General features: G+C 40.3%; 1 protein-coding gene across 1 annotated transcript; it reads right to left on the bottom strand.

Moving 5' to 3' along the window:
- Nucleotides 1-1,723: 1,723 nt before the first annotated feature.
- Nucleotides 1,724-14,875, bottom strand: LOC100561305 (estradiol 17-beta-dehydrogenase 11). Its single transcript, XM_003221290.4, has 7 exons — nucleotides 14,624-14,875; nucleotides 10,481-10,588; nucleotides 8,899-9,030; nucleotides 7,434-7,540; nucleotides 7,138-7,275; nucleotides 3,840-3,956; nucleotides 1,724-3,693 (listed from the first exon to the last, which is right to left on the bottom strand). Exons 1-7 carry the CDS (start codon nucleotides 14,831-14,833, stop codon nucleotides 3,603-3,605), a joined length of 903 nt encoding a protein of 300 aa, XP_003221338.1. The 5' UTR covers nucleotides 14,834-14,875; the 3' UTR covers nucleotides 1,724-3,602.
- Nucleotides 14,876-14,905: the final 30 nt, after the last annotated feature.

The raw sequence follows: 14,905 nt of genomic DNA, 5'->3' as shown, positions 1-14,905 counted from the left end.
AGTAATTATTTCTGAATGAGTTGCAATCATTCTGTAAGTGCAATCCCTGCTGAGAGGTTTTTTAAAACTTAAGCTATTTTTGGCAGTGTACTAAAAATGCAGTACATTTGTAGCCAGTGTAGAACAGTCTTTTGTGGAACAAATGAATGCAGCATACAGGGGGTTAGACAAGGGCAGAAGGAAAAAGGTTACCAAACAAATACGACAAGATGCTACCAAAGCAAAATATGTATATATTCATCGAATTATGCACAGGCCAGACAAGTAATGCACCTATGCTTTCTTTTAAAGAAACATGTCAGAAATAATAAGAGGAATATCCAAGGTAGTCCAAAGATGATCCCTACCATTAGACAGAGTTCTGAACAGGAATTATGTTCTCAGATGTAGTGAAGGATACTCTCTTATTTCCAATACTGAACCAAGATGGCAGTCTAGTGAGCTTTTATATAAAAATGACCATGGAATATATCAATGGCCCATCTGGCCCAGCATTCTGTTTGCACAGAGGCCAAACTGTTGCTAATGGGAAGCAATAATATGCTCCTGCTTATGCTGCCCAGTATATAGAAGAGTTCTAATATCTATCACATTACATGGTTACAGCTCTATCATTCAACTTAACTGCTATACCTGCACACTTGGCATTCTTGGATTTGTAGTTTTGTAAGGCCTAATACCAGAGAATTTTAAATACTTTCTAAACTGCAAATCCCAGCACTCTATACAATGTCATGACAGTTAAAGTGGAATAAGAGCATTATAAAGTGTGTTGAGAGATGACTATGAATAGCCTCAACCTCCATGAGTTTGTCCATTCCCCTTGTCCAAGCTGGAAGCCACTCCGACAGTCTGAGGAAACAAAATACACCTTCTATTGATGTTCTCTGTATATTTTTTATTAGTCATCAGTCTCTTACCTTTCAACTTCACTGGATGACCATATGTTCACGCAAAGAGAGGGGTTCTTCTTCTGCACTCATTGTGCATACAAGTTATACACTGCAATCTTTTTTATAGGTGAATTGTACATGTGATGGAAAGCGGTGCCATCTTCTTCCTCACTTCAGTCAACAAATGTTTGAACTAGCATTGAGTTGTGCAGTGCAACACAGAAATGTTACTGTCAAAGGCTGGTTCTATATACAGTAGAGTCTCACTTATCCAACACTCGCTTATCCAACGTTCTGGATTATCCAACGCATTTTTGTAGTCAATGTTTTCAATATATCGTGATATTTTGGTGCTAAATTCATAAATACAGTAATTACTACATAGCATTACTGCCTATTGAACTACTTTTTCTGCCAAATTTGTTGTTTAACATGATGTTTTGGTGCTTAATTTGTAAAATCATAACCTAATTTGATGTTTAATAGGTTTTTCCTTAATGCCTCCTTATTATCCAACATATTCGCTTATCCAACATTCTGCCGGCCCGTTTATGTTGGATAAGTGAGACTCTACTGTATATAGATTTGTGGGAATAAGTTTTGAAGAGTTTCTTGCATATGATATTTCTAATTGTTTTGATCATTCTCAAATGTGGTGTCCTCCAGTAGTTAAGCTATTCCCAAACAATGTGGGTGGAAATGATGGGATTTGTTGTCCAGGAGAATCTGGTTTGGGAAAGGCTGTGTAGTGGACTGTGGTTAAGAAGGTCCATGCCCGGTGAGCTTTTGCTTAACCAGATCAGCCAGGACAGAGAACAAAGCACTCCAGGTTTGAAGGCAAACTTCCAAGGTTTATTACAATCTGGCCAAAAGAGATCTAAGTAGTGGGCCACTGCTTGAAAATGTACAAGCACCTCTTCACAGTAAAATACAAGATATTTTATACACGTTTGACAGCCATTCAAACTACCTGGGCCTCCTCCTGATTAGCTGAGAAATGGACCGGCTAGGATCCACACAGGAATTGCCTGGGCATTTCTTTTTCATCACAGACAGGATCTCCATGGTGGGAAGAAAACATTTGATTACTGGTTAGTTTAAAGGTCCAATCCATTGCAGAGATGCCTCCATGGAGGGCATGAAACTGAAGAGAACGATGATGTGGATATGCAGATGATTCCTTGATTGATTTAAGTGTCCAGTTCCAAAAAGGCAAAGGTGCAAGGCACTGAAGACAAAATGTGGTAATCCTGGGTAGCCAGAGGCTTGGCTGTCCTGTTGAAAGGCTAGTTTATTCATCTTCTCTTCCGTGGAAACTATCAGTTTCTAGTCACATTTAATCAAATGAACAATATCTCATATATACACAGAGGAAATTGTAGTATCACATCTAGATGATGAAAGGGACCCTTTTCATAGCTCAATGACCTCTGTTATCATAAGCTTATGCAAATAGGGAGGATTTGGGAAATGGATGCTTTCATAGTACATTTGATGTAGTTTTATACATTTAGGAATTGATACAGTACACAATTATATCATTTAGTACATTTATTAAGGGGATTAAATATGATATAGTTCGGGATACAGTTGCTGCTGGGTCCTCCTAGAGCAGGGGTCCCCAAACTAAGGCCCGGGGGCCGGATGCAGCCCATCGAAGCCATTTATCCGGCCCCCATGGCACAAGGGCAGAAGGGGGTTGGGCTAAATGACCCAAAAGGTCTCTTCTTCTCTTAAAGCCCTTTATTATTATTATTATTATTATTATTATTATTATTATTATTATTATTATTAATTAGAAACACAACAAGATGAGTCCACAGCAGACACTCTGCTGGTTGTTGTATTGGATCATACGTCGGACACTTCCCAAGTGTCTAGGACTGTGTGATGTATTGGCAAATAATGTGTGCAGATCCCAGTAAGGTGGCCTTCTGCAGCTGGCAGGTGGTAATTTTGTCAGCGCCAATTGTGTTTAAGTACAGGCCAAGGTCTTTAGGAACTGCACCCAGTGTGCCGATCACCACTGGGACCACCTTGACTGGCTTGTGCCAGAGTCTTTGCAGTTCGATCTTTAAATCCTCATATCGTGTCAGCTTTTCCAGTTGTTTCTCCTCAATACTTCTGTCACCTGGGATTGCAACATCGACAATCCATACTTTGCTTTTTAACACAATTGTGAGGTCAGGAGTATTGTGTTCCAAAACCTATTATTATTATTATTATTATTATTATTATTATTATTATTATTATTATCATCATCATCATCATTAACTTTGAGGCTGGGTGGCCATTTGTCAGGGGTGCTGTGCTTGTGCTTTCGGTGCACAAAGGCAGAAGGGGGTTGGACTAAATGGCCCAAGGGGTCTCTTCCAACCCTCTTTATTGTTGTTGTTGTTGTTGTTGTTATTTATTATTGCTTGGTGGCCAACTATAGTCTGACCCTCCAATGGTCCGAAGGATCGTGAACTGGCCCCCTGTTTAAAAAGTTTGGGGACCCCTGTCCTAGAGTCTCTAGAGGCTTTGGAAAGGTAAAACTTTAAAAAAATTAAAACATATATCTTGTTTGAAGTCTGAAATGTCTAGATTACTTTGGGGTGGAAGCAGGGGTTATGGTGGCTCGACAACAGCTGGCTTCAATTTTATCCATAATTAAAATTTGACAACATTAAAAGCGAAAATAGAAACTGAATAGACAAATCAATTTCCTTAGTTTTCCGCATCCTTATAGGTAACAACATGATCAAATTTAAGATTAATTAGCTTCCAGAGAAATGCAACTGCCCGGTCTGGAAGCAACCTAGGAGGGTAAGGAAGAGAAAGTATTAACATGGCTCTTCTAAACTGAATTACAAAAAAGGTAAATTAAGGCAATATTTCATTAGTTCTGAATTATTAAATAGGAGGACATAGCAAATTATTGTTTTTGGTCACACTACTACTTACCTATCCAGCATTAAAGTGAACTTGAGAAATGGTGGAATGAAAATCATCCTCTCATTGGTTAGTACGCCCTTCATTACTTGTTTTGCAACATCTTCTGGCTCCATAGGTGGCATTAACCTGTATTTAAACAAGGCCATTGCATATAGTATTGCTAGGATTTCATATTATTATATTGACACAACGACATTGTATGACACAGCAAACAAGATAGATATGCTGGATTTTGTATGACAAAATCACAAGTCGAACACTTCCCAAGTGTTTAGGATTGTGTGATGTATTTTTGGATGATGCACGCATATCCCAGTAGGGTGGCCTTTTGCAGTTGGCAGATCGTAATTTTGTCAATGTCTGTTGTTTCCAAATGCTGGCTGAGATCTTTTGGCATGGCACCCAATGTGCCCATCACCACTGGGACCACCTGTACTGGTTTCTGCCAGAGTCTTTGAAGTTCAATCTTGAGGTCCAGATAGCGGCTGAGTTTTTCCTGTTGTTTTTCATCAATGCGACTGTCACCTGGGATGGCAACATCAATGATCCAAACCTTTTTCTTTTCCACAACTGTGATATCTGGTATGTTGTGTTCCAGAACTTTGTCAGTCTGGATTCGGAAGTCCCACAGTATCTTTGCGTGTTCATTTTCCATTACTTTTGCAGGTTTGTGATCCCACCAGTTCTTTACTGCTGGGAGGTGGTACTTGAGGCATAAGTTCCAATGAATCATTTGGGCCACATAGTTGTGCCTCTGTTTGTAGTCTGTCTGTGCAATTTTCTTACAGCAGCTGAGGATATGATCAATGGCAGGGGCGGCCCTAGGTAATTTCGCTTTGTAAGCGAACCTAGTGGCTGCGCCCCTCCCGAAATTGCGCCCCCACCCCCAAGAACCCGCACATACCTCCAGCGGCGGTGGCAGCGGGGAGGACCATCACCTCCCTCTCAGGCGAAGGCCTTCTGCGTTCGCTGAGGAGGAAGGCAATGGTCCCCACTGCCTCCCTCCTTGGCGAACGCGGAAGGCCTATCTGAGACTTGGCTTTTCTCATGAGTCCTCACGAGACCTCGCGAGAATACCTAGGCCTCAGTAGCCCTTTCCCTTTTGTTGAGGGCGGAGGCAGCAGCGGGACCAACGAGAGAATAGCTAGGCCCCAGATAGGCCTTCTGCATTCTCCGAGGAGGGAGGCAGCGGCGGTGGCGGTGGGGACCATCGCCTCCCTCCTCGGCGAAGGCCTCATCTGAGGCCTAGCTCTTCACCAAGAAGGGAGGCGATGGTCCCCGCCGCCACCTCCTTCCTCAGTAAATTTACACAGGGGCGCTATCGAGGCCACGACAGCACCACCCCCCCCCCGACGTGCGCCCGAGGCGGCTGCTTCAATGGCCTCCACGTTGCACCGGGCCTGATCAATGGTTTCATCAGCTTCCTTGCACAGTCTGAATTTTGGGTCATCAGCTGATTTTTCGTTCTTGGCTTTAATTGCATTTGTTCAGATGGCTTGCTTCTGGACTGCAAGGATCAGGCCTTCTGTCTCCTTCTTCAGTGTCCCATTCATGAGCCATAGCCAGGTCTTCTCCTTATCAGTTTTTCCTTCAATTTTGTCAAGGAACTTTCCATGCAAACTACAAACTAGAGCTGTCAGCTCTAGTTTGTAGTGCGGTTTTCTTGTACTGGTTTTTTGTCTGTTGTGCTTTGAGGAGTTTCTGATTTTTGACTTCAATCAAAGCAGGTTCTTCACGTTGCTACATATTCTGCCAGGGCATGTTCTTCTTTGACTGCTTGTTTTACTTGTAAGAGTCCTCTGCCATCAGATCTTCTTGGCAGATATAGCCAGTCAACATCACTGCGAGGGTGCAGTGAATGATGAATGGTCATGAGTTTTCCTGTTTTTCTGTCCAAATTGTCCAGTTCCAACTGTGTCCAATTTATAATGCCAGCAGTATATCTTATGACAGGTATGGCCTAGGTATATTATTATTATTATTATTATTATTATTATTATTATTATTATTATTATTATCATCATCATCCTTATTGATATCCCACCTTTCTCCCCATGGGGAATCAAGGTGGCTAACATCTATCCACACTAAACACCCTTTTGTGAGTTTGTTTGGATTGGGGTTGGGAATTGTTGGAAGCTGCCTGTGGAGTCCGTTAATTCTGAGGTTTTGGTCCAAGCCAAGTTATAAGGGGACGAATATCTGGGTCTACAAAAACCCTTCTGCTTTTGATTCCCCACTTTTATAGGACAGGCCTTAGCACATACAGTCTCCTAACAGAGGTTAAATCTCCGAATGTAATCAGGGTATGGGTGGAATAAATATCCCTCCGGAGCCATTTTAGGGAAGTGATGCTAATCTCCTCCAGATTCATATGTAGGAACTGGCTTACTGATATCAAGGAACCCCATCTCCCTCTATTCCATTTGGACTCTAGGATTTCCACTGCTAGCATCTTTAGTTGTAGAAACCTCTTTTTTGAGCTATTTTCCCAATGGCGAGATATAAACACTGTGTAAGAGCAAGAGCCAGAATTCAAAGCAATACAAGAAAAACTTAAAAGAAATGAGGAGTTGAAGACCTTTAGTTCTCCAGATGGCTTCAAATCAAAGACCTTAACTTACAGAAGTACCAGTCAGCATGAGGAGTTATGTTAAGAGTTATGAAGCTATCATCCAAAGCATACCGAGGCAAGTTCCCCAATATATGGGATTGTTTGAGTTGTGTGCCTTCAAGGCCTTTTTGACTAATGGCAACTAACACTAAAGTTGAAGAAGGCTTATTTTACTACATCTTCCACAATCCCCTAGCTCACACGATCCAATAAAATAGGTTTTCCAGGCTTTTATCATAACAAAGACATGAGAAGAAGATAAATAAAGATATTGGGTACACTATAAAACTAATGCTAATGACACAACTTTAACTACCATGGCTTTATGCTACAGAATCATGAGAGTTGCATTTTAGTGAGTCCTTCAGGTTTCCATACAGTTTCATCTTAACGACATAACATATCCTAACATCAGGAGTGTTATTCTAAAAATGTTAGAATAGGTTTATTTGAGGCAGGAAATAAAATTGCAAACTGGGCATCAATTTATATAAAATTTGGGACCTTATGTCCCAGCCATCTTGGTTAAAGAGAATAGTTGATTCATAGCATCTAAAATACTGCAGGTTGTCATTCTCTGAACTATATGACAAAAAAACAAAACAAAACAAAACAGGAAAATACAGGAACTACAGAGAAATACTTATATAGCTGTGGGTTTTTTTTTCAACGCTAGTGTCCCACTAACCTTACCTCGAAGATGGATTTTTGACAAAGTCACTGTTTATAAACATAGGACAAACACATGATGTTTTAACTCCATGCTTCCCCAATGCAGCCAACTCAGCTGTCAAAGCTCTGTGAAAACCGACAGCAGCAAATTTAGATGAGCTAAAAGAAAAATAATTGAAACGTGATTAGGTAGTGTGAGTAATAATGTATACATAATGTGTGGTTGAAGTGGTGTCTTGAAAATGTAGCTGGACTGCTTTGACTGGACTGAAAAAGACATCCTTTTGGGTGACTGGGGATATTCTTGTCACACTTACCAATAAGCCACAAGAAAAGGTGCCACTGTATGGCCTCCAGCAGAAGCCACTGTGACAACATGACCATGGTTATTTCTCATCATGGTTGGCACAAATGCTTTTGTTGTCTGAAAATAAAAAGATTGGGAAATTAACTATCCATAGAAAGTAACTGTTTCTTATATTTCACTAAAATAAGAATTACAACCATATTATGACCGGAAAGCAATATATAAACATTATAAAATAAAACAATATTCTTTGGGTATTTTATACCATTATGGCACTATGATGCCACTTTGCCTATCCTATGGAATTTTGGGAATTTATGAGATATTCAGAATTCTAATTCTGTACTATACTACAGAATTCTAAGTTTCCCATGCATTCTGGGATTTGTAATTTTATGAGATGCTTAGATGTTGCTAATGTTTTTGCTTGAGCTAGAGCACCAGAGCACAAGGCCAAGATTGAAAAATCAGCTGATGACCCAAAATGCAGACTGTGCAAGGAAACTGACAAAACCATTGATCATATCCTCAGCTGCTGTAAGAAAATTGCACAGACAGACTACAAACAGAGGCACAACTATGTGGCCCAAATGATTCATTGGAACGTATGCCTCAAGTACCACCTCCCAGCAGTAAAGAACTGGTCGGATCACAAACCTGCAAAAGTATTGGAAAATGAACACACAGAGATACTGTAGGATTTCCAAATCCAGACTGACAAAGTTCTGGAACACAACACACCAGACCTCACAGTTGTGGAAAAGAAAAAGGTTTGGATCATTGATGTTGCCATCCCAGGTGACATTCGCATTGATGAAAAACGAAAGGAAAAACTCAGCCGCTATCAGGACCTCAAGATTGAACTTCAAAGACTCTGGCAGAAACCAGTACAGGTGGTCCCAGTGGTGATCGGCACATTGGGTGCCATGCCAAAAGATCTCAGCCGGCATTTGGAAACAATAGACATTGACAAAATTACGATCTGCCAACTGCAAAAGGCCACCCTACTAGGATCTGCGCGCATCATCCAAAAATACATCACACAGTCCAAGACGCTTGGGAAGTGTTCGAAGAGTTTTCAGGCCATCTTCAAGGGAAGCCTTCCTTTCTGTCTTCCTACTAGTCAGCTATAAATCCAGGAAGCTCCCACTTATCTGACATGTTAGGAACTGGACCAATGTGAGAAAATGGAATCAGCTGAAACAAGACTAAAATTAGATGATGCTGAGATAAAAATAAAATTTGCTTGACTTTCTGAGCTGTAATGTTACAGCTACTGACCACAATCAATTCCATAAAATCAACACACTCTGTAGTGCTTGTGGGAATTGCAGCTCAACCTGAGCCATGCAGTAAATCTGAGTACAACTGCATCCATTGATGGTCAGTTTAGTTTATTACACGTTCATTTGCTCACCAATTTGGTCTTACAACAGGGCTGGACTAACAACACAAAACCTTTTAACAGTTATTACCCAATAATGAGCAAGAATGTTGACTTCAAATGTTTTTTGAATGTCACGGTCATCAGTGGACATCACATCTGTTGGAGATACCACACCGGCATTATTCATCAAAATGCTCACGTCACCAATCTCTTCTTTGACCTTTAAAATGAATTTAAAAAATAGATTAAGGAAGGGTCTATCATACTTGGAACAGGGTCTATAAGCAGTTGGCTGTAAAACAGCCCAAGGAGACAGAGCTATCAGGGAGGGCTAGCTGTGCTGGAATCTGTTGCATAAATTGCAGACAATTGCAAAAAGCCACTTGACAGGGCTTTTTTCAGTCAGCATCTATATTGCCTTATAATCCAGTTTCTGAATGCCGATTAACTGCATTGAACTGGATTATACAGCAATGTAGACTCATATAATCCAATTCAATGCAGTTAATTGGCATTCAGAAAGTGGATTATATGGTACAGTGTAGATCCAGCCTCAGGTGAGCATCCTCTTGTTGCTTACTTTACTGAGAGTGAGGACAACATCAATCTAAGCCAACATATGGGAACCCAAGATGCATAATTATACATTAAGACTTCTGGTCTTTCTTAGAAGGGCAAACTTGAAGGTGTGGGAGGGTGCTAGAGCATTCTTATTTGACACTCTAGCTCAGTTCTGTCTCCTATACAGTTCAATTGCTTGGAGAGGTTATTTGGGATTTGGTGTCACTCACTGATGTTGAGGATGTCCAGAAATGTTAATATTTAGGTATTACAAAATTTCATATAATGTAGAAAATATAATACAATTCATATTGACTTCAGAACTCGTGTTGGGTTTATATTTTCGAAGGGGGGGGTCTATTTTTGACAATATTTTCTCATATCCAAAATATAGCAGCCCCTCTCTCTCTCTGTATGTGCGTGTGTGTGTATGCATGCATGTAAGTATTATTGAGATATCTAGTTATAACTTATATTTCCAGAAAATGATTGAAAGACTGTGATATGAGCCTGATTTGGGTTTACAATCCAACAGGAAGAGTTTTGACCACTATCACTGGTAAGTTTAGTGAGTACATGTGGGACATCCTTTTTGGAGCCTTTCTCTAAGCTGTAGAATTTCCCCTAATACAATGGTACTCAACCTGTGTGTCCCCAGGTGTTTTGGTCTACAACTCCCAGAAATCCCAGCCAGTTTACCAGCTGTTAGGGTTTCTGGGAGTTGAAGGCCAAAACATCTGGGGACCCACAGGTTGAGAACCACTGCTGTAATAGGAGGCAACCCCTCCACCCCGTCCCAGGTGATTTTCTCGTTCTGCTGAGAGACCTTTAAACATCATCATCAAAAACAACAAGTATTTGTAACCATATAGGAATCTATTAATGGTAGGATTGTTCTTAAATATTTATTTTTTAATCAATAGGATACTCTGTTTTAATTCATGGTATGCGATACCTTGGTTCCCAGGTTGGGAGAAAGGCAGGTTAGATAGATGAATAGAAACAAAGAGATAAAAGGAGAGGGAGGAAAAGTGAGAAAGGTCAAAAGGTAGACACAGGGATAGATTTATTTTCAAGCTTTGGAAGGTTTTTCAGAATTTAAGTCTTACTTTCTCTGCAGTTTTGTAGATGTCCTCTTTTTTGCTACAGTCCACCACAAATGCATGTGCAGTGGCTCCCAGCCTCTTACACTCCTCAGCCGTTTCCTCAACACCATGCTGCAGTTGGAAAGAAATCACCATTGTCACCACCACAATCAGCATTACAACAACAATAATATCAATTTATTCTCTGCTTCCACAACATGAAACATAAATCTTATGTATTATTTATTTCAATTGCCTTTCCATTACCCAAACATTGGGGATGGGATACATGCTGACAACCTCAAAATGGACTTCTGCAATGCACTTTATATTTGTCTACCTCTGTACCAAGTTGGAAAACTCCAAAGTCCATCTTGCAAGCAAGGTTCTTGCCTTAAAGGTGCAAGTATAGAGAGCATGTAGTCTGCACAACAGTTTTATACAACCAGGTCAATTGTTCAGTTTGACCCATCTTTCTTGTTTCTGGTTGGCTGAGCTCCAATGATGTGGCTGGAAATCCTCTCCCAGCCAGCTGGGGAAAGCTCTGTGGATGGAGAGGAATCTGAAAAGAGTGCTGCCATTCAAGGCCAGCAAGGGTCCAGGAATTATTGATCCCAGGCCCTGGAGAACAATGGCTGGGCTGGGTAAACAAAGATGTCTATTGAGGAGCTATCACAATCTTTTGCCATAGTCTTTGCCTGGGGCTGAGAAGCATTCTTAGTTAATAGCTCTCTGCGGCCTGAACCAAGCAGTTTATACCGTTTCTTATATTTGGCACATTTAAGAATAAGGAAAAGTAAAGGTATAATTTATATATTCTAGATTTGAGAAATAAGATATATATATATATATATATATATATATATATATATATATATATATATATATATATATATAATGCAGAAATAAAATATAACAGTTGTTATCTTGGTTTTTCCTGGGCTGCCTGGAGATGATGAGACTATGACTTTCCCAGGCTACCCAGATGTTCGAATAGCATGGGAAGGGGATTCTTGCTGCTGTTAGTCCTGTTGTAAGGTGGCCAAGACTTAACCCCCTTTATACCATTTCAGCATGATGTCCTTGCCAAACATATTTATTTATTTATCATATCAGAAGCAAACCAAGGATACAGTTGTAATTTATTTAAAAATACAAAGTTTTAAAAACTTGGCATTATATTAAATGTCCTTTGACTAGTAGATGGGCACTTGGAGTGCCTTTGGTATAAGAAGGTCCTCCATAGTGCATGTGGCAGGGCTCAAACTGCATTGTAATAGGTGGTCTGTGGTTTGCTCTTCTCCACACTCGCTTGTCGTGGACTCCACTTTGTGGCCCCATTTCTTACGGTTGGGTCTGCATGCCAAACTATAAATCCCTAACTATAAATCCTCTTTTATGTAGGGGGAGGTGGATAGTGGTGTTCAATAACACATCTGTAGCTAGCATCTTCAGAAGTTCTGAAGATGCCAGCCACAGACTCAAGTGAAACTTTGGGAGAGAATGCTACTGGAACATGGCCAATCCAAAGTACAAAGCGTTGACCTTTAAAGCCCTCCATGGTTTCAGTCCAGATTATCTATAGGTTCGGCTTCTCCCATACAATCCGTCCTGCACACTTAGGTCATCTGAAGGGTGTCTAATCCATCCTGCCAGAACCCAACTGGTAACCATCACTCAGAAGACCTTTTCATCAGCAGCCACAAGAATGTGAAACCTGCCAGAAGAGGTTCAGCTGTTGGAATTTAAGACTCAGTTGAAGACCCATCTCTTCCAGCAGGGCTACCCGATCAATTTTAAGTTGTGAATTTTAACCTGCATTTCATCAGAGAGACTCTGCCCTTGTGACTCGGGTCAAATAGAAACAACTGAGCATGTGCTCCTCCTGTGCCTGTTTGACAGGGACATTCGATCTAGATTCATCCTGCCTTTGGTATAAATTATCCAGGCCGTTCAGGACAATTTTACACCAACCTGCTGCTCTCAGATACCAATCCAGTTATAACCCATAATGCTGCCAAGTTTTGTGCAGCAGCATTTAAAATCTGCCAGGTGATGACTGGTTCTAAAGGTTGACAATCTAACTATCAGCTAACTGAAATGTAAATCAGTTCCTCCCACCCCAGTCCCCTGTGCCCTGAATGTTCCTACCCGTACATCAATCTCCCTTCCTCTCCATTTCTTCCTAGTCCCTTCCCTTCTCTAAATGTTTTAGCTTTCAAAATATCACTGTTTTCTAGCCTTTTAATGTACAATGTTTTATGAGATTGTACCCCATTCTCCTTATGTTGATCTATCACCATAATAAAGATTTTTGTTTGTCAGTGTGGTTTAGGTAATATTTTAACTCTGTGTATTTTGTTGTATGCCTTTGAATAGCGTTTTATATCTTGTTTTAATTATGTTGTATACCGCCTCGAGCTGCAGAATCATAGAATCATAGAGAGAGGTGGGTAATTTGTAATTTTATTATTATTATTTTCATGGAATTCAAGGATCCATACTGGCCAATCCCATTTCCAGGAAGGAACGAAATGAGAACAAATTGTATATTTAGCTTATTTTCTTGTGGACATTTGGGGAAAGCTATTACTCTATCTATGCTTCTATTGTGATATCTTTGAGAAGTAGCAAGAGACTGAAATAAAGTACAGCCTAAACAGCCTATTTCTGGCCCCGATCCTTTCCTATGCAAAGAAGTGTATATCTTGACTACATGCAGCCCTCTACATTTTCTTGTTTAACTTCTGAGGATTTGACTAATCATGGATTTGATTAATGTGTTCTCTGTGTAAATTGAAGGTACTACAGGCCAACTCTTTGGTCAATTCCCATCAAATTCTAAGATCTGTAGTCCTCAAAAAGTAAATTTCTATCTTCTGGATATATGTTTTTGTAAGAAAATTGAGAAGCAGAAAAACAGAAAGTAAGAGAAAGTTTCAGCATTAAAATATTTTACTGAGGTCAAAGTCAAAAAAGCTTAAAGATTAACAGGTAGACATAGCTGGATAGCTCTTCAGGGGTTTGCCTTTTGAGAAGTAACAAATAATTATTAATATATTAACTTGTTTCCATAAATACTTAAAAAGGAGTCTGTTTGCCAAAGCATAGGATTTTCCTCAGCTGTTTATCTGATATCAGAGCTCTTTATTTTATGACTGGTCATTGGAAGGTGAACATGGGCTTAATTTGCAGGTATAATTGCTAGCTTATATGGGAAACTTGCAGACCGAAAGGTCCCAGGTTCAAATCCCGGGAGCGGAGTGAGCGCCCGCTGTTAGCTCCGGCTTCTGCCAACCTAGCAGTTCGAAAACATGCCAATGTGAGTAGATCAATAGGTACCGCTCCGACGGGAAGGTAACAGCGCTCCATGCAGTCATGCCGGCCACATGACCTTGGAGGTGTCTACAGACAACGCTGGCTCTTCGGCTTAGAAATGGAGATGAGCACCAACCCCCAGAGTCAGACATGACTGGACTTAACTTCAGGGGAAACCTTTACCTATGGGAAAATCTCACTGTGAGAGTGCAACTGAGTTGATTGTAGGGAATAGGAATTTTCAGATGAATTTTCATTAAGTTTAAATTCGAATGAGGTATTCATCTTGATGCTTTGCTTGTGAATTGCAACTTTTGGAGAGCACAATCTAATTTACACCCAGCCATGGAAACCTGCTAGGTGACCTTGGGCAAGTCCCACTCTCTTGGCCTCAGGAGAAAGCAATGGCAAACCATCTCTGAATAATTCTTTTCAAGAAAACCGTTTGGTCAAGGACACATTTGCATTATAAAATTAATGCAATTTGACACCACATTAACATCCGTGAGTCAATGCCATGGGATCATGAGAGTTGTAGTTTTAAAGAAAGTCTTTAGCCTTGTTTGTCAAAGTGTATTTGGTGTCTCAGTAAACTTCAACTTCCATGATTCCACTGCATTGAATCATGGCAGCTAAAGTGATGTCAAATGACATGAATTTTACAATGCAAATGCAGTCCAAGTCACTATAACTCAGAGCTAATTGGAAGTATCATAACAAGAACAGCAAGCAATGCAGGATTCCAGAAATACTATTTTTTAATTTACAGTGTTAATTCTCAAGTAGAATTACTATATGACTCTTTAAGGAACAAATGTCAAACTGCATCTGCCGTTGTGCTTCTCCTACCTTATTGATATCCCACAGAACTAAGTTGCATTGACGCTTCGCAAATTCATAAGCGGTGGCTCTTCCAAGTCCATGGCCGGATCCAGTGATGAGGACAAGTTCTCCACTGATAGATTTTTTCTTTGCAGGGATGAAGAGTTTGACAAAGGCCTCTAAATAGGAGTAGAGGGTGACAAGGAGAAACAACGGGATCTCAAACAAAAGATACATTTTCGTCTATTGCTTTTTGGCACTGTGAGCAATCTTCAGCTCCTGTATTTGGATACTGTTATTCATTTATCA

The sequence above is a fragment of the Anolis carolinensis genome, chromosome 5 (genome assembly GCF_035594765.1).
Source record: "Anolis carolinensis isolate JA03-04 chromosome 5, rAnoCar3.1.pri, whole genome shotgun sequence".
NCBI classification, from domain to species: Eukaryota; Metazoa; Chordata; class Lepidosauria; order Squamata; family Dactyloidae; genus Anolis; species Anolis carolinensis.
This window is presented reverse-complemented; position numbering and strand designations above follow the sequence as displayed.

What these genes read in the sequence shown, in the direction of transcription:
- LOC100561305 (XM_003221290.4), bottom strand. Translation starts at nt 14,833, where the DNA reads ATGTATCTTTTGTTTGAGATCCCGTTGTTTCTCCTTGTCACCCTCTAC. An exon ending in ACATTCTTGCTCATTATTGG is followed by an intron (nt 7,541 to 8,898) that starts GTAATAACTGTT and finishes TTTTATTTTCAG; the next exon opens with ACAACAAAAGCATTTGTGCC. An exon ending in CCTTTTCTTGTGGCTTATTG is followed by an intron (nt 7,276 to 7,433) that starts GTAAGTGTGACA and finishes TTTTTCTTTTAG; the next exon opens with CTCATCTAAATTTGCTGCTG.